Below are 17,348 nucleotides of genomic sequence, written 5' to 3'. Positions count from 1 at the left end.
AGAAGATGCCTTCATGACAAAACTGCTAGAGTTTTGTCATTAAATTAGTACCATTAGTTTAAAATACTCATTCTGTGTCCTTGTTTGCTCAACATGAAGTAAGACACTGGATGTTTTTTCAGTCAGTTTTGGGGACTTAGAGCAGTGTTACTCACAGCATAGGAAAAATATAGTCCAACTGATGTCAGACAAGGAGCAATCTAAATAAGACAAATAAGCAAACTGTTATCTGGCCCATGATTTATTTAGCATCACTACTCATCTGCTTTGGCTGTTCAGAAATCTTCAAAACTGGAAAGCAAATCAATTCTGATGGCGATACTAAAGAGCTTTAAAAAAAGAACAAAACAAAAAACAAAACATAATCTAAACCATTTCTAGATAAGACACGCTAAAATATTTATTTGTATTTCATGTACAAATGGCAGACTTTGAAAAAATTTCACTGGTTCTGTCAGTAGCCTGTGGTCAATCATAATTGACCGTATCTCTAATGGCCATAACTTCAACAGCACTTTAAAAATTTGCTGACCATAATCTTCGGATGCAGAAATATTCTTTTACACTGCATCAACAAACAGGAGAGTTATTAGATTAAAATGACTAAAAGAGGTTGCCAGGGAAACAGTGCTGTAGAGTCTCAGTCTAAATCATTCATCCATCAAAAATATTGGCTTAAAAAATGAGTCGACGGCACCATGTCATGCTTTGCACTGACTTGAGCTATGGCTGGAAAGCTGAGCAGAAGCCTCATCATACGTACTCCGCTGTTACATGCCCCAAAACTAATACATTAGTAGTATGTGGTGAAACACAAACAAGAGGGGAGTGATAGTGCATCTGACAGCTGTTCCCTGGAAAAACATGTATGGCTGTCTGAACAGCGATCCCATCAATGACACTTATCTAGGGATCCTCATTATTGAGATCGGCAGGTCGTAAACCTAACAAGGCAAAAATACTACAAAGACCTAAATCCATCTTTCCATGGCTGTCAGAGTTATCAAAATCCTTCAAGCTCTGACAGAAAACAGCCCAGAGCAGTTTTTCGGATATCTTGGTGACAGCAATACAGAACTCATGATGAGCAAATGTTAATCCTGCTGTTGGCTCAACAGATTTTTGATGAGATGAGCAGAGAGTGTTGGCAGCAGTGGGTGATCACCGCTGCTCAGACAGCACTCTGACCGAGCCCCTGATTAATTAGTAAGGTTTGAGCGGAAGCATTGATGGCCATTGTGGGTGAGTGGATGGATGGATGAATGTATATATGCATGTAGGACAAGGATGGCGCAATGGTAGCAAGCAGCAAGCGCTGTGGTAGGGGCATGGAAGAACATTGTCTAAGGGATGTCCCTGCATTGGTTTTCTGGTGGTGATAGGGTCTGGGGTGAACCGTCAATGTGGCAGCCAATCAATGACACAGAAGCCGCTGGGGACCTGGATCGTGGTTGGCAAATGACCGCAGTGATTTGGAGCAGGACTGGGGGAGGTCCGTAAGTGAGGGCCAGAGAGAAATCAGTCAATGAAATGAAAATTCACCAAGAGTCTGGATGGGGGATGGGGGAAAAAAATTATCTCTCAAAAACAGATTATACTAAATATAACAAATGTACACAATCCTAAATCAGAAAAAAAAAAAAAAAACAGGTGAAGAATAAAGACACTAATCTTACAATTCTACATTGATTCCAAGGTCAAATCTGATTTTAATCGAGCTGATCTGGCTTTCAGACACGATGTGATAAATCAATATTCAGTTAAGTTTCTTCATCAACACATATCAGTGTTTTGTTATTTATTATTTTCCTTACACGGTGTGAGCTCAGATTGGCTCCAGCATCCCCGCAACCCGGAAACAGATAAGCGGTTGATGATGAATGAACTACTATAAAAAACTAATGCATCAGTGAAAAATGATGTGATACCTACAAAGGAACAATAGCAACATGTGCAAAAGCTGCTTTTGCTGAAAGTTATGATGACTAGACCTTTGCGAAAGATTTTTTTTTCCAACAAATTACCTGAATCCATATTATGTATACTGTATACTCACAGTCACTTTATCTAGATTCTATTCTAGCTACTTGATGAACAACTGGATTGACCATAGTTAAAATGAAAAATTACAGACCATTATAAGTTTTAGCTGCACTATGTGTACGATGTTATGGGCCAACTGGCCGACACAAAGAAAGTCTCAATGTAAAACACTTTTTTCCAGGTTTGCAGAGAAGTTATCACTGGCATTTCCCCTGAAAGGCAGACTGACGGGCCCTAAAGAAGACATTCCCTGCTAGCTTTGCTGTTCCGAGCAAACCCCGCACCCTCCTCTCCTTCTCCACAATGCCGTGACACAGGATTAGCTTTCATTAGACAAGGCGCTGTAATCAGCTTTAGAGCATAGCACAGACGGAACAATGGAGGAGGCTGAAAGGATCTGGAAGACAGGGTGCTATGGTTGCATGCTCAGCCAAATGCAAGCTATTCCCCCCAATGGAACCTGTGGCACATAAGAGACAGATTGTTTCATGGCCACACTAACCTGCACATTCCCAGATGCGAGGTACTCCACCTTTACGACTGCCATTAAATGTAGCATGAATACAACATACAATTTTATTCAATTGTCCAATTGATACTTTCCCACAACAGAAAGACAGCTACTGGCATCTCTGGTTCTTCGGCTTGCCTCAAAGCAAGACCACAACCTGACAAAAATGTCAAGCAAACCAATATACACAAGTGCAGGACATACATTGTATGTGCAGTCATTGAAAGTTTCAAACCAACACAATGTGACACTTAGAATTTAACTGGTTGAGCAGGTAAAGGAGAAAAGGGTGGGTTTGTTTGGATTCCAATCTGGTTAAAAACCTGCACAGAACCACCTTTGTGCAAGTCCCTCACCACTCTCCATCTTGCTGTCAACCAACACTTACATTGGGAAGGTCTGACAACACAGGTCTATCGAGAACATATGTCCGCACTAACCCTGGAGAGCTCTGCCAGCACCCAGGCAGCCACTTCACAAAGTGCTCTTGTTGGTGGCAAGATCCTCAAGCGTATAGTGACATTCAGATAGGCGGCTGGACATGATATGGGTCTGCCATGTGCAGTTCAATTAGGGTTGTCGCAAAGCCATAAGTTTGATTTCAAAACTACTTTTGAAATCAAATCATAACTACTAGGTTGTTTATGTGAAACCCAACGTTATGATGATACCATGACAGACAGGTAGGTTCAATGGTTAAACTGGGCTGTTCTGTGGTAGTTTGAGCATAAGTAATTTAAAGGTTTGCTCATACACTGTCAGCTCTGTAAGCAAATTAGTTGGAAAATTTGATTTTTTTTTTTTTTGTTTGGATGTTTTGCTACAGCTGTCAGGAACCATACTGTTCTAAACATTTCAGTCCAAAAATTTAAACCTCAGAGTGAAAAAACTGAAAAGAAATTTCAGCTCGCACAACATATTTTCTGAATGATCAGATATGATACCTTGAACCTTATAAATATGGCTGGCTAATTAAGAAATCTAATTGGATACAATATTATCTGATATGTTACAATATGGTATGTAAATCAATAGAAAAATCTTGTTGGGTTCCAAAAACTCCAACTGACTTCAGTGTTTTCTGCACTCATTCACAGCTTGCCTCTGAGATAATATGCCTCAACAGGCGTGATCGCACCTCCCGAGGAGGGCTTGTTGGCAGCTGAGATGTTGGCATTTATAGAATGCAATTAACTAGACACATAGAGAGGGGATGAGGCCAGTCTGTATTTGTACCCACACTTGGTAAATGGAGCACACCAGACCTGAGGCTGACCCACATTAAACACAGCCTGAACTGTAGATAACATTTATCATCATTAATTAAGCCCAATCCTCTTCTCAGACTCCTGAACTGAGAAGGTTACCTGCTCAACTTGGACCAAACAGCCACTATCACAATCATCTGTGGACTGGGGTAAACCCTCCCAACCATACAAGAATAGCCTCATCACATGCGAAGGGGCATTCCTCTGAGCAGTGGCGAAAGGACAAGGGAGGGTCAGAAATGGCAAGCAAAATTTAATATGTGTACTATATAAATAAACACATAAATAAAGCTGAAATAGCTCATCCTAAAAAGTACTAAAGGATTCAGATTCATGTGTAATAAGAGAGATCCATGGTTGAGTTCTCATTTCTGGCAGACTGACTGTGATTTTTCAGAGGACAGGTGGTGAGGCAATGGGATGGCGCAGCCAGCCACCTCCTCCTCCCTCTTGCCAAGACAACAAGGCCCCTAAGAGTCCCCTTCCTTTTTCCCCTAGCCCACGCCCACCTCTCCAGCCCATCTTTGTATCTAGGCCATGACTGTGCGGGTGTGGTGGTTTCTCCTGCCAGCAGGGGTACCTGACTGCCAAAAAAGAAAAGCAAAAGGCTAAAAAAAATAGAAAGGAAGGCAAGAAAAGAATTACTTCTCTGTAGACCAAAGGAATTCTGAGTCAGCAAGGGCTAAAACTCTACACTAACCACACACACACATTTTGTCTCGCCTATCCCCACCCGATGATGAAGCTCTATATATCAAGAGTAGCTGTGACGGAGTCCCTGAAGTAGCTGCAATTATGCAATCCTTCTGGGCTAAAAGTGACTGTGAAGTAAATCATCCTTCTCTGCTGCCATCCTGACCTCCATATTGCAGAGAAAGCACTTTCAAAATTCACTAGTGGAGTATTATGCTGAAGGCACCATCTGTGCATGCTTTACTAGCAGCCACGAGATTAAAGGAAGTTAAACCATCACATTCAAAAGCCATCCGTGCAATCAGTGTCCAGTCAAAGATGTGGAGCCTGAGACGACATTCATGCAAACATGTTCTAAAATCTGTCACTTTTACTACAGTTGGGTCTGGCACCCATACTTTTAGCCTCAAAAACTTTAGGGATACATGTTAATCTGGGCAGGCGCAAAATGAAGTCATCATTTTTTTAACACCCACGCTCACTTCTTGGTTGGCTCTTTTCAGTGACAAAATAGGCTTTGTATGAGGCTTTTCAATAAGAAAACATAGTTAAAATGGTCATGTGACATGACCATATACAGATGTGTCAACATTTGTAATATGGAGCTAAATTGCAAATCTGTACAGAGATCGTACAGGGACATTATAAGAGCCTATGCTTGGCAGTGTGGGTCAAACAGTAACAGACTGCCCAGGTCATGATCTTCATGTGCCAAGCAGGGCTGCTGCAGGGTTCGTGTGTCCTTGAGGATCAGGTCAGTGGGTAAACTCAGAACCCAGAAAAGGACACTTGACAGCTTGACTGCCAGAAGGGAGTCTTGACTCCCAGACTTCTTTAGTTGTATATTCTGGCCCAGCTTTTTATTTTCTACTTTGGAAAACTTTCAAAGACAATCCCGGTCAGTATGTTTCTGCAATGTAAAGTGATTTCTGATGGTTATGCACAAGGAATTAATACACTGGACTCCCCAGATTTAAAAAGAACCATTTCTCTCACTTGAGGCAAACAGAAATACATAATGTAACACACTGCCATATACCCTGCAAACAAAGAGCATTAAAGTTAGCTGCCTGTCAAACACGCCCTATATTTACTTCCAGCAGCAGTGCTGCACAGCCGAGTACTATGGACCTGCATAGCTCTGCACTGTATACACCATCTGTTAGGTTGAAAAGAAATCCCTGCCCTCTTAACTGCCAGCTAGAAACCAGACAGTGCTCAGCTAATGTTTAATGCAGCTTACAGCCATTTTCTGACATTACTGTATGCAGTGTTTGAGAAAATGACCACAGATTTTGCCTAATGGAGGTAAAAACTAAATTGCTGCCGAAGTGCTGGCTTAAAATCACTTGGAGATACATTATCTGTTGGCCAACCGGCTGATTTGTACCTCGATTTGTCCGTCCCTGAGGCTTGCCACATTCCTCCAGGGGGATCGGGTTACGGTCTATACAGGGAGATGGCCCTGAAGCATTATGGCTGTTTAGGTCTCACAACGTGGGTCTGACACAGTTGAGCGGCAGCATGAGCAAGTGAATGTTCAAAAGGGAATGAAAAGAAGGAGTGAATGAATGGCAGATGGTGGTTTAGTGGAAGCACCGCAGTCATGGACGAAAGCAGGAATGGCAGAAGCACAGTGAAAAATTAAGAGAGGAACATGTCTAGAGCTATACTGTCGGAGGGTGGCTGGAATATATGACAGTGGGACAGAAAATAGTTGAGCCAGTAAAAGTAAATAAATAAATAGATGATCTCATACAGTAAGTCTGCCATTTTTGCAGGACTGAGAAAAAAAAATACAGCACTGTCTAATGTTACTGTCAAGCTTCGCGTGAAAAGTTCTCATACACGCTGTGCTCTTTAATACTCTCAAGACTGTCACAGACATGGACATCCCCAAACTTCACAGTAGTAACTGTGCACCAGTGGGCTTCGGTGTCAATCAACAACCTTGCCAGTTTCTGTGCAGGTTGAGCCACGATTAAAGGCTTGCTTGATATAGCAAGGCAATGAACAAGCTGCCAAAGAACATGACAGCTATTGCATGTGAGTGTGTAGGAATCGGGTGTGACAACAGCATTAATTACCATCAATGGATCCCATGTCGGGCTCAGGAGTTCACACCAAGTCGAGATTATCTTGTTGAAACAACATGTCTCCCTTTTTAGAAAAAAAAAAAAAAAAAATCTGTTTTCAGTAAATGTAACATATAAAAAGTAAAACCAGCCAAGGGAGGCTGCTGTTACTTCTTATGGTTTGACATTCTCTGGAGTCATCACAGCAAAAATATGAAAATATAAACCAATGTATGATCATGCAGAACAATAACAGCTGACAAGTGCATCAGCTGCATTCTATTGAGGAACAGGATCTCTCTGCATGCAATCAAGAAAGCAAAATGCAACCATTCATAAAAAGCAGGCCCACTTGACAGCGAAAGGATACAGTAGTTCATGAACCCTCCCTCTATTGCTAATGGTCCGACAGGGAGCGGTGCAGCATTAAAGTTTAAATGATTGCTCATTGTAATGTATGGCTCCCCGGCGGTGTTTGGACGGACACAAAATCAATCTGGCCAATGGGACACACTAACCTCGCCATAATCTGGCTAACAGAGGAGCACTCTGAGTTTAGATGGACAGGATAGCAGCCTGCAGTATGATCGCTTGGTCTAGGGCTGGCAACCAGGCAGGCCATCTCCAAGGTGTGCTGACTTTAAGGTCATTTTGATTGTCTGCTCTGCATTGTGTTGAAAATCTTGAGTGTAAATTAAATTTGGCTTAAAACAGATAAATTGACCTTGAAATTACGAGTAAAATATTCCCCGGGAAAAGTGATTGCTCAGAGCCGGCAGCTAGTAATGACATTTCACCTCATGGTCCTTTCTGAGTTGACCCTGGGGCCTGATTTCAACTGACAAAAACAGTAAGGGCTGGGTAACAAATAAATACCACCTCTACAGTATGTCTACCCCCTACCTCCCGACTAACACACACACACACCTCACTCACAGGGAGTGTGCCTGAGTGAGTGGGCCAAGAAGCCAACCTCCTCCCTCTGTTCTCCACGTGGGCAGGAGTGACCGAGTGGCCTGCCATCATTAGCTCTGGGGCAAACTTAACCCCTCTTTCTCTGTTTGTCTCATGGGACATTTTTAGAGATTCATAATGAGGTTTCATCCACAGCCAAAAATAAATCAGCTCAACAGTAAATCCACACAAAACTAATTTAGAAAAAGCCATTAACCAATCATTAGCTTGATGAGAAGAGCTTGAACTTGAAATATTTGTTTTCACAAGTTTGGACATCAAAAAGTCAAAAACAAAACAAAACAAAAAAAAAACCTGAATAATAATAGCAAATATAACTGAGGGAAGTGTCAGCTGACATCAGGAAGTACCGTCATGTCCTGTCACACAAAGCAACATCCTGTCAGGTCAATTATAGAACAAGCTGATAGCCAATGAAAGTTTTTTCCCCCCTTTGGTACAATAAGATAAGCAGACACCAAATTCACCAGCACATGGAATAAGAGGGTTATTTTTCAGCCAGGTGGTCTATAATTAACGTGTGCGAATGAGTGTAAATAAACCTTGGGGCCTCGCCTCACCTCCAGCTGTATTTGTATAGCTGGAGTTTCTCTCTCGTCCACACTGGGTACTTCAGCTAGTTAGCTAACAACACCTGAAAGAAAGGAAAAGTCTCCCCAGGGTTTGTGATTTCATGTTGCAGACTCAACAGCAAATGAACAGAATAAAAAACACCACAGCATATAACACCCTTATTTACCCGTCTGTAATTAGGGACTCTCTATTAAGCAAATTTTGTTCATTTGCTTAATGGAGCTAAGGGGGAAAATAATAATTAAAAAAAAGCTCATTTTAAAAAGCTCAATGCCAAATGTGAGCCTTTTCTTTGCACCAAAAAGTGAAAATTAATTTATGTTTATTTTGTTTTTATGTTATTTTATTTTGTTTTATTTTATTATGTTCCAAAAGGTTTAAATCACTTCACCCAGCGCAGTCTTAGTAATTAAAAAGTGGCTCAATTTCACATATACTTATCCCTACTATTAATCAAGGCTTCTATTGAGTTTATTCATAACACTTGATTAAAAATATGGATTGGTCTGTTAATTAAAGGGAAATATGTGAATGATACAATATTTTTTCCTTTCTGATATAATCAGTCGAGTGGCACATTCATTCTTAAGCTGCAGCTGAAATGGTGAACGAGAGCAGCAAACAACAGGCAAACGTGACATTCTTCATTTCAATGCTCTTGTTGTTTAAGGTGAAGACTGCTGAAAATGCCCAGAAAAATTTCAAACTGAAATTTAAGGCCTGAAACTCATCACTAGCTATGACCCAGTGGGCACCTTTTGGATTCTGTTAGAAACCCTGTTCTGCTCCTAATATGGCACTGTCCTTTTCTAATGTGTGGTAATATAAAAAGCCAGGGACATCACAACAAACTCCCTCACAGCCAAGGTGTGACCCCATTTGTTAAGTTTTAATGTCATATAAACTGCACACATTTTATGCCACTTGCATTTCTTACTTGATACTGGGAAAATACGTGCTGGAGATGAAAAATTGTGCATTAAACAGCTCTTCATAGGCAGCAGGCTACATCAGTATTACCATCAACATATGTGTGTGTAGCTGTCAACAAGTACAGATGCCTACACGATGTCAGAAAAGAGACTGTTACAATAAGATAAAGTGCCCTTCTCATGCCATCCCCACTGTTATACATGAGCTGTGTAAATGAGATGACAGGAGTTATAACACCCCCCCTTCCCTGCTCATTAATCTACCATTTACAGGCAGCCTGCAGATGACTTTACTCCTTCCACCCATATTTAAGTATAAATGAATGCCTGACACAACACAGGAGTGTGTGTCTTTATTTGCATCTATCACAGCAACATGCACAGGCGTGCCCTACTTCACCCAAGACAAGTGCCCCATTAGCATTCAGGTATGTTTTCACCGCAAGGAAACCTCGCTCTTATGATAAAGAAGAGTGCGACAGGGTGGGAGGAACACTCAGGCGGACATACTGCTTGTTCACACAGAGGAGGTTTGTCCTAGATAGACGCATTACTGTGGAGATCTTTCACTGTCAGGCACAAAACAATACTGAATGCATTAAAGCAATTTCTCATTTGACACGTGCATTTGAGGCTGCTCTGTGTGTACATACCTGTGGGCCGGGGTTAAATAATTATTCAGGCAAATCAAAATGTAAACAGACTATAATGCTTTTGCTAATGACAGAGAACTGGAAGGATTCATTACTTGAATTATTGAATGGGAATTAAGCAGATTCAACTGCATCAGTTTGCTAAAAGAAAAAACAAAATTGTTCTGATTTCTTCAAAGTTAAGTATGAAATTAATTTCCACAATATTACAAACACTGTGGGTCTGTGACATCATCATTATGAATGTAACTGAGTAATTAGATGACACATCTGATATTTGTTAGCTGTTGTTTAATCTGGTGATTTATCCTATAATTCAAACGGAGTGTCATAGAAAATAGATCGCAATTATTTTGTGACGTCCACTAATGTGATATGAGTCATGATAGCGATTCATTTGCATTTCATTGTCACTGAAAAAATACAATATTGATCCTGCACCAAGTAAGGCATATACTTGACATCTGGAGATTAGACTTTATAGGCCAAAGACATCTCTGTAGCAATGACACATATTAACTTTCAGATTACATTTCATATAATAAAACAGGTTTCCTGGGTGTCCTAACCCTTATTTACATTACTGACACTGCATTTGATAAAAATGCTGCACATGAACAAAGTGAATGGGAGAGAGATCACCACACCCTCCCCAAAATGTATGGGTTAGGAGAGTCTAATAAAAATTTCCGTGATTAAACTTTGTTAGTGTTCATACACTGGTCAACTTCTGAGGCTGCAGCTTCTTCTGTTGACCACACACTTGTAAACATCACTGCAAGTGTTTAAACTATTATGTCTTCTCTAAGATTTATTTGCATTGATTATGCCTTTGCATTGTAGCCAAAACTGCTGTCTTCAGTGAAATAATATCTTAAGTGGTAGTCTGGCCATAACCTGCTTTCATGCCCACATACTCATCCACAGCTCTACTCAGCCACTTTCATTTGATTTCAACCTGCCCACTCCCACACACACGACCTCCACTGACAAGTATTAATATGTTGAAATCACTACCGTCCCCATCAATGCTAATGCTACTATTACCACACTATTATCCTAGTTGAGGCTGAAGTGTGATGTGAATATTGTATAAAATCATACTCAAGCATTTAGACATTTGTAGATAATTATCTCATATCTCACATTTTATTTTGAAGATTTTCAGTCTTGGGTGATTTATTGGTTTGTCATGGTGTGTTAACTCATTTCCAACTGACAACACATTTTGTCTTGCAGATAAATGTTAGTTACTTGTTTTAGGGTACACTTTTAACAAATTCACAATTTAAGCTCAGACTGCAGTTTACAGAGAGCAATCATGCAAAAGCAAAAACACACAGACACACAGACACACACACACACACAAACCACTGAGTTGTTAATTAAATTGGGTCTCTGTTGAGCCAGTGATTCACAGCCCTTGACAAATCGTTTTCTCTCAGATTTTGCTGAACAGCATTAAGCAACAAGCTGGGCCCATAACAGATGGATTTCTATCTCTGAATTCTGAAGAAAATCTGCTTTGTCAATTAACTTAAGATGGCCCACGTTATAGCGAATGTGTATGTAAGTGCACAAGCGTATACACTCAAATTCCAAAAAGTTGCACTACTTCACTGCCTCTCCAGATTCAGCCCTCTGAGTGGGAATAGGCTAAAAAAAAATCCCATTTAATTGTTTACTGGCTGCTAATCTAACCGAGCAACCCAGTTGCTCCCAGTTCACTAGGTGAGTCCCCCACCCCACTCCTCATTCACTGTACTGTGTGCCCAATGTGTAGTTACATGTGTTGTAGACACTGCATTGATTGATTTGTGACTGTGCAGCGACCAGCTCCAGAGAGGGATCTAATGACACATGACTCTCATCTCTGTTCCAAATGGCTTTGTTAGACTCTGAAGCTTACAAAAGGGCATGTGTTGGTGTCTGCCAGCCATGAAATGAGAAATACTGAGGATTTGTTTATACAGAGGCAGATTTTTACCAAATACAGTCGTGCAATATTATGATCTCTGGTTCATGGATGCCACTGTGAGAACAGGCAATCAAGAGTTGGAGAGTGGTGGGCCCTCTGCAAAATGGTATTTTGGTGTTGGAGGAGGAAAATGTAGCACGTCTGGTGCATGTAAGGAACTTTATGAGGAGCTATAATAGCAGTTAAACAGCTTCCATCAACATATGGGCTACAAAATGACTGGTTCAAATGCATCAACAATGTGAGTTCAAAGGCCTGCAAATCTGCCAATTGTACTCATAGGCTTAGTAACAATCTAAAAATGCTGATGTAGGTAAACAGTTTTTCTCCCCATTTTGCTTTATCAAGATCCAACATCCATTTGTTCACATGAATTAGCAAGAGCAGCAGCTAATGCACGGAGTCAGATTACAACCTCTGAGCAGAGCTGCCTTTATCCTCCTATATAGAGCTTAATCTGTTCAAATCCGCTGCTTTGCTGTGCCCTAAATCCACAACAGAGCCTAATTCCTCTTTAATCTAATGAGCGATGAAGGTGCACATACTCAGGTTCAAAACACACCACACTATTTATCAGAGCATCACATAATGACAAAGGTAGCTCAGGTCTTCCTTAATATATAATGATGACATTCATCATTATCAAAGGACCAAAAAGCAAAAAAGCCACTGCACATTAGACAAGCAACTTCAGAACAGATGTTAATCGCTTGCTTCCAGGTCGACCTATGAGTGAACCACTGTCGGGAACAGATCATGTTTTGCAGTCAGCTCTCATAGAGCTCAATTCAACCCATTAAAGGAAAAACACCCTCACAGATTGAATTAACAGTGTTGTTTGTTATCTTCATATTTTCAACTAAACTTTGAAATTGTGGGGTGGCCAGCTATCACAGCAACCCAAGAATAATCTCAAATGCCGAAAGACAGTTTGACATCATCCAGTTTGCTGTGTTTCCATCCCTCACTGCAGCAGACGTCATTATTTGCTCCTGATTAAAACTGTCTAGCAGAAGAACAAATTATAGTATGTGCCAAAATACGCAAAAATTAAGTTAGAGACAATTTGATTTCCTCAGCTTTACTAACACCATGGGACTTATGACTAAACAAAAGCGTGGCAACCTAGATCTATTGAAATTTTAATTTCACAAATTACAAACATTGCAGACAGGAAATTATTCTTATGACAAATGGCTTCAGCAGCTGATATAAATCACATCACTTTCTTATAGCAGTCTTATTCAAAAACTTCTAACATTAACAATAGGGTTTGTGCACAATAACAAGTAAATATGACTCAGAATAACAACACTGAGAAAAATTCAAATGGTAGATGACAAAAGGCAACTTTATACCTCAAAATTACAGTAACATTATGCTTACACCTAATAAGACATAAACAGAAACTGCTTATGAAAATGAAGCAAAACCATATGCAGGTGATTACACGTAAGTCTAAGATCAAGTATGTGGCATTACTTAATGTTCTGTTCTATAAATGACTCAGCTATCCAGCTGGGATCAGTGGCTTGCATTGCGCCACTGTCACCACCACCATGTCTCCAACCCACGCATGGCTGAGCATTGGGGCCTCTCCTCAAAAGTCAAATGTCAGATGTTATCCATCCTCACTCATAGAGAAGGACCCAGCACGCCATTGGGAGGTTAGGAGGCCCTACTTTTCACATGGTGGCAGAAAAACATCATTACTGTACTCCTTTTGCTTTGGAGAGCACGGGCTGTCATAAGCCTTAGCAAAATTTCGTGCTCAGTAATTACTATTTCTTTTATATTAAACTAAGCATTGCTCTGGAATTATGTACCATACAGCCTATAAATCTGTAGTTGTCAATCTTACAGATTTAATTGCGAACAATTCTGTAACCAAAGTCTGCAGTATCAGAAAAATATGACTTGATTAAGGCTATTTGCTTCAATCTAACAGACCATTATTTGCATGAAATTGCTAATTTATTCAGGTTCAAGTTCAATTCAGGTTCATGCAAATAATGAAAATAACCAACAACTGTGGCTAAACAGCTGACAGCAGAACTTATGGCTTCAAATCTGAACAAAATAGCCAGGATTATTATGAATCACTACATAATTCTTATTTTATTCTACCTAACCAGGTAAACCTTACAGCACAATAGTTGACATCATCATTGTCAAATTGGACAACATACAGGTGATGGACATCACTACATTTAATGCTCTGGAAACTGTTTATGTTTCATTTCATTTGTGTGATGATAAAAATTATGCAACTTCTCCTGCCTGAGCAGATGAATCTTTTATGGGTGATTACAATGTGACAGCAGTTTGCAGGAATACGATGATAATTTTTGGAAACAGGTGGATGCAACGTGCTTATGATAAGCTGACCTGACACCTTGTAGCAGGGCAAACTAGGCAGCTGAAAACAAATTACTCCACACATATAGGCAGCAGTTATTTTGGAGAGGTGCTTTGTACACACTATGTGTCAGTGTTGCCATAATACTGATGCATTACCAAAACACTGACTTCCCAGTACTCGAATGAATAACAAATTTATAAAAACTAAAAAACAAAAAAACAAAAACAAAAACAAACCAAAAACCAAAAAACAAAACTCAGCATCACGGTTGGACGCGAACCCCAGAAACTGGCTTCTCATATTCTCTGGCAGCGTGTCTTAAAAACGAATCAATACATTTTAACTTGATTAAGACCATCGCATGCCTCCACTGGAAAGTATAGTATTGAGATGTGCAATGCAGTGGCACCTCTGCAGCATAAAACAGCTTTGGGCCAAGCAGAAAAGAGGCTTTGGTTTGTTATAACATGACAGACCAAGTCTCCCCATTATATTGTGAAACCTCTTACTTAACCCATACTTGTCATAGCTATTTTTCGTTACACTTCAGCTTGGTGGAGACTGTTGGAGGGTGATCTCTTCAAATATTCATTCAAAAAGTAGCCAAGGCATGCTGTGACTCTTTTTCAATGCTCGACCCCATTTTCCCAGCAAAATGAGGCACTGTGAGAAACCATTTTGATTAAATATTTTCCCATTTCAATTGGCTGGTTTCAAAAGCTGAGGCTAGGAAAGCAACGAAGTGTAACTATAATTGTGATGCAGCTTGGTGAGGCAGAAATCAGGCTTGTCTTTAATGTAAAATATAGTCACTGACTCCAGTCATGGTCCTTTGAACACTGTAGCATTTCCTTTTCCCTCCTTCCTAAACTAAATCCTAATGTTTAATGGTCAGTGATGATCTAATCATTTGAGTCAGTTGAACCCTAGCAACTAAGCCTGAATAAAATTACTCAACAATTCCCTCCTGCGCTTTTGCACACACTGCTCACTGCACGTCTGTTGTGATGTACTGGAGTTGGAGGGGATAATGGTTGCAACTAGTGTCGGATGAAAATCAGTTAGCACAGGCAAACACGCTCTGTCATCTTACTTCTGATGAAAGGATTTGCATTTGTCATTCAACACTGGAAATTTGACTAAAGTGTTCATATTCAAAAAACATAAATGAGCCTATTTCTGCAACTGAAGCTGCAAACTGCCTTCATAAGTCAACCTAAGATGTCAACAGACATGAAACTGAGCAGGCAACATTGTTCCTATTCCGTGTTCATGGGTAGGTCGACTCGATTATGATCTTTATTGCATTCTTATGGAAGACTGCAAAGGTGGAATGTCAGACCTGTAAACACAGAAGGCACCAAGAACCAGACCGTATTTCATAAACACTAAAGGCACACGACAAACCTGCAAATATGAGATCACAAAACATAGGCGACATCAGGTAGTATTATGCAATGCTGAAAAAAAAAAAAAATAAAAAAATAGAAGCCTGAGGAAAAAACTATGCTTGGTGATGCATGCAAAATGAGGGGAAATCGCCCTTGGGTTGAATGCAATGGTTGTGCAATATCTGCATACATACTGTAAAGCTGTGCAGCGTGTATGTGAGTCGAAAACACCATGCATCTGTCACAGGGATGGGTGTAATCGCAGCTAAGGAGCACAGACCAGCTGCTGTACGATGCCTCACGGGCACAATGTGACACATTTCTGGCTAAATTCTTGCTCTGGTGAAACAAACTCGAGTTGCCCCCACTTCCTAGTTTGCTGCTGCTGTCATAGCTCGGCTAACACCCTTCTTCCTCCTTAGCCAGCAAACAATTTTCGACTACATTTGCTGCTGCTGCTGCTGTTGCTGTTGCCGCCGCCGCCGCTGCTGCTGTTGTGGCTTCGCCGCTACGATGAATTCTTGAAGTCTGCCTCCGCCGCTCGGAGGGACAGACAGAGCCGCGATAACGTCTCGTTTCGGCGTGCCGTGAGAAAAAAATAAAAAATAAATAAATCACACTTACATTTCACCACCCTGTCCGTCGTAGATAACTTCGGCTCATCATTCGGCTTGTTTTCGGACATTTCCAGTGTGATATAATATTGAGATATAGCAGAAATGTGAGTGAAAACGCTGCCTGCGTTGCTCTGGCCGAACAACTCTTGAGTCTATCGGAGCAAATAGACCGCAGTGATCTCACTCGGTCCTATCAGCGGCCAAAAATACTTGCAACAGGGTTACAATTTCACTGCTGGTGCTGTATGAGGCTGATTTACTGTTTCTGAGGATCAAGTTGTGTGAACGCAGTCCGCACTCAAACTTGCTGCCCTCGAAGGCCCGCCCACAACTCACACCGGCTCTTCCTATTGGCTGAGAGCGACATGCTGCCACTCCGACTACACAATCACTTTTATCAAAGGACGGTTCATGTGTCAGTCAGGTCCTGCTGGGAATAACTGTGTAAATCACTTGTATTAACATTGTAGCACGTCACGCGCACCCAAAATGAAACAAATACACAAACAAATGACATGTACAAATGGAGGATAGTTTTACAGATGCATTCAAAAGTGCAGCTGTGCACATTTCGTATTGAGTTAGAATATATTTACACCCAGGATATATATAAAAAAATAAAATAAAATAGAGAAAATATGATTTTCCCGTCCATTTATAAGGACAGCGCACAGCGTGGCAATGACAGCCAGCTGGTCAATTTCCTCTTCTAAAACCTGTGAAAGTCAGTTGTAGAATTAAAATGATTAGATATACAACCAACATTCTGTGATAATAGGTCATGTGTCGGATAGTAAGCAGTGGTATGAAAAAGAAATTGAGATCAAATGTCAAAATTATGAGACTGCAAGCAGCAAACTTTGTTCCCTTAATACCAAAATCACCAGAAAGAAAACAAGATAGTAAGTCAGAATTGAGATATAAAAGCTCAAGTTTATGAGAAATTGCAAAATGACAAAAATAGTTAAAATAGTTTTTTTTTTTTTTTTTTTTTTTTTTTACTGAGCACGCATATTTTTTATGATGGAAAAATGTCTTTTTTCTTCCTTACATGAGAGTCTAAAAATTGTGCTTTTTCCTCCCCTCACTATAGAGTGAAGAACAGCAATAGAAAAAGGATTTCTAATTATAACTTACTGCCTAATTTCAGCAATATTCATTTTAAATGTTAATAGTTCCCCAAGGATGAAGCTGATAGATGTGATTCCTGACGTGAACTGATTTCCTATTTTCCAAGAGCTCTCAAGTTCCATCCCAAGAAGATGCTGCCAGTATTG

At 40.4% G+C, this 17,348-nt stretch overlaps 1 protein-coding gene across 2 annotated transcripts in view; it reads right to left on the bottom strand.

Annotated features, from left to right (window-relative positions):
- LOC115058479 (serine/threonine-protein phosphatase 2B catalytic subunit alpha isoform) overlaps nucleotides 1–16,369 on the bottom strand; it is a 56,873-nt gene extending 40,504 nt beyond the window's left edge. Inside the window, exon 1 of one of the 2 annotated variants that reach the window (XM_029525811.1) lies at nucleotides 16,079–16,369. In XM_029525811.1, coding sequence (XP_029381671.1) covers nucleotides 16,079–16,139 — 61 coding nt within the window. In that variant the 5' untranslated portion in view covers nucleotides 16,140–16,369. The remainder of the gene's footprint in view (nucleotides 1–16,078) is intronic. The other variant, XM_029525810.1, reaches the window with a different exon arrangement.
- Between the last annotated feature and the right edge of the window lie 979 nt (nucleotides 16,370–17,348).

Source organism: Echeneis naucrates, chromosome 18 (assembly GCF_900963305.1).
Source record: "Echeneis naucrates chromosome 18, fEcheNa1.1, whole genome shotgun sequence".
Taxonomy (NCBI): Eukaryota; Metazoa; Chordata; class Actinopteri; order Carangiformes; family Echeneidae; genus Echeneis; species Echeneis naucrates.
The sequence above is the reverse complement of the archived record's forward strand: the minus strand, read 5'-3'. Positions and strand labels throughout refer to the sequence as shown.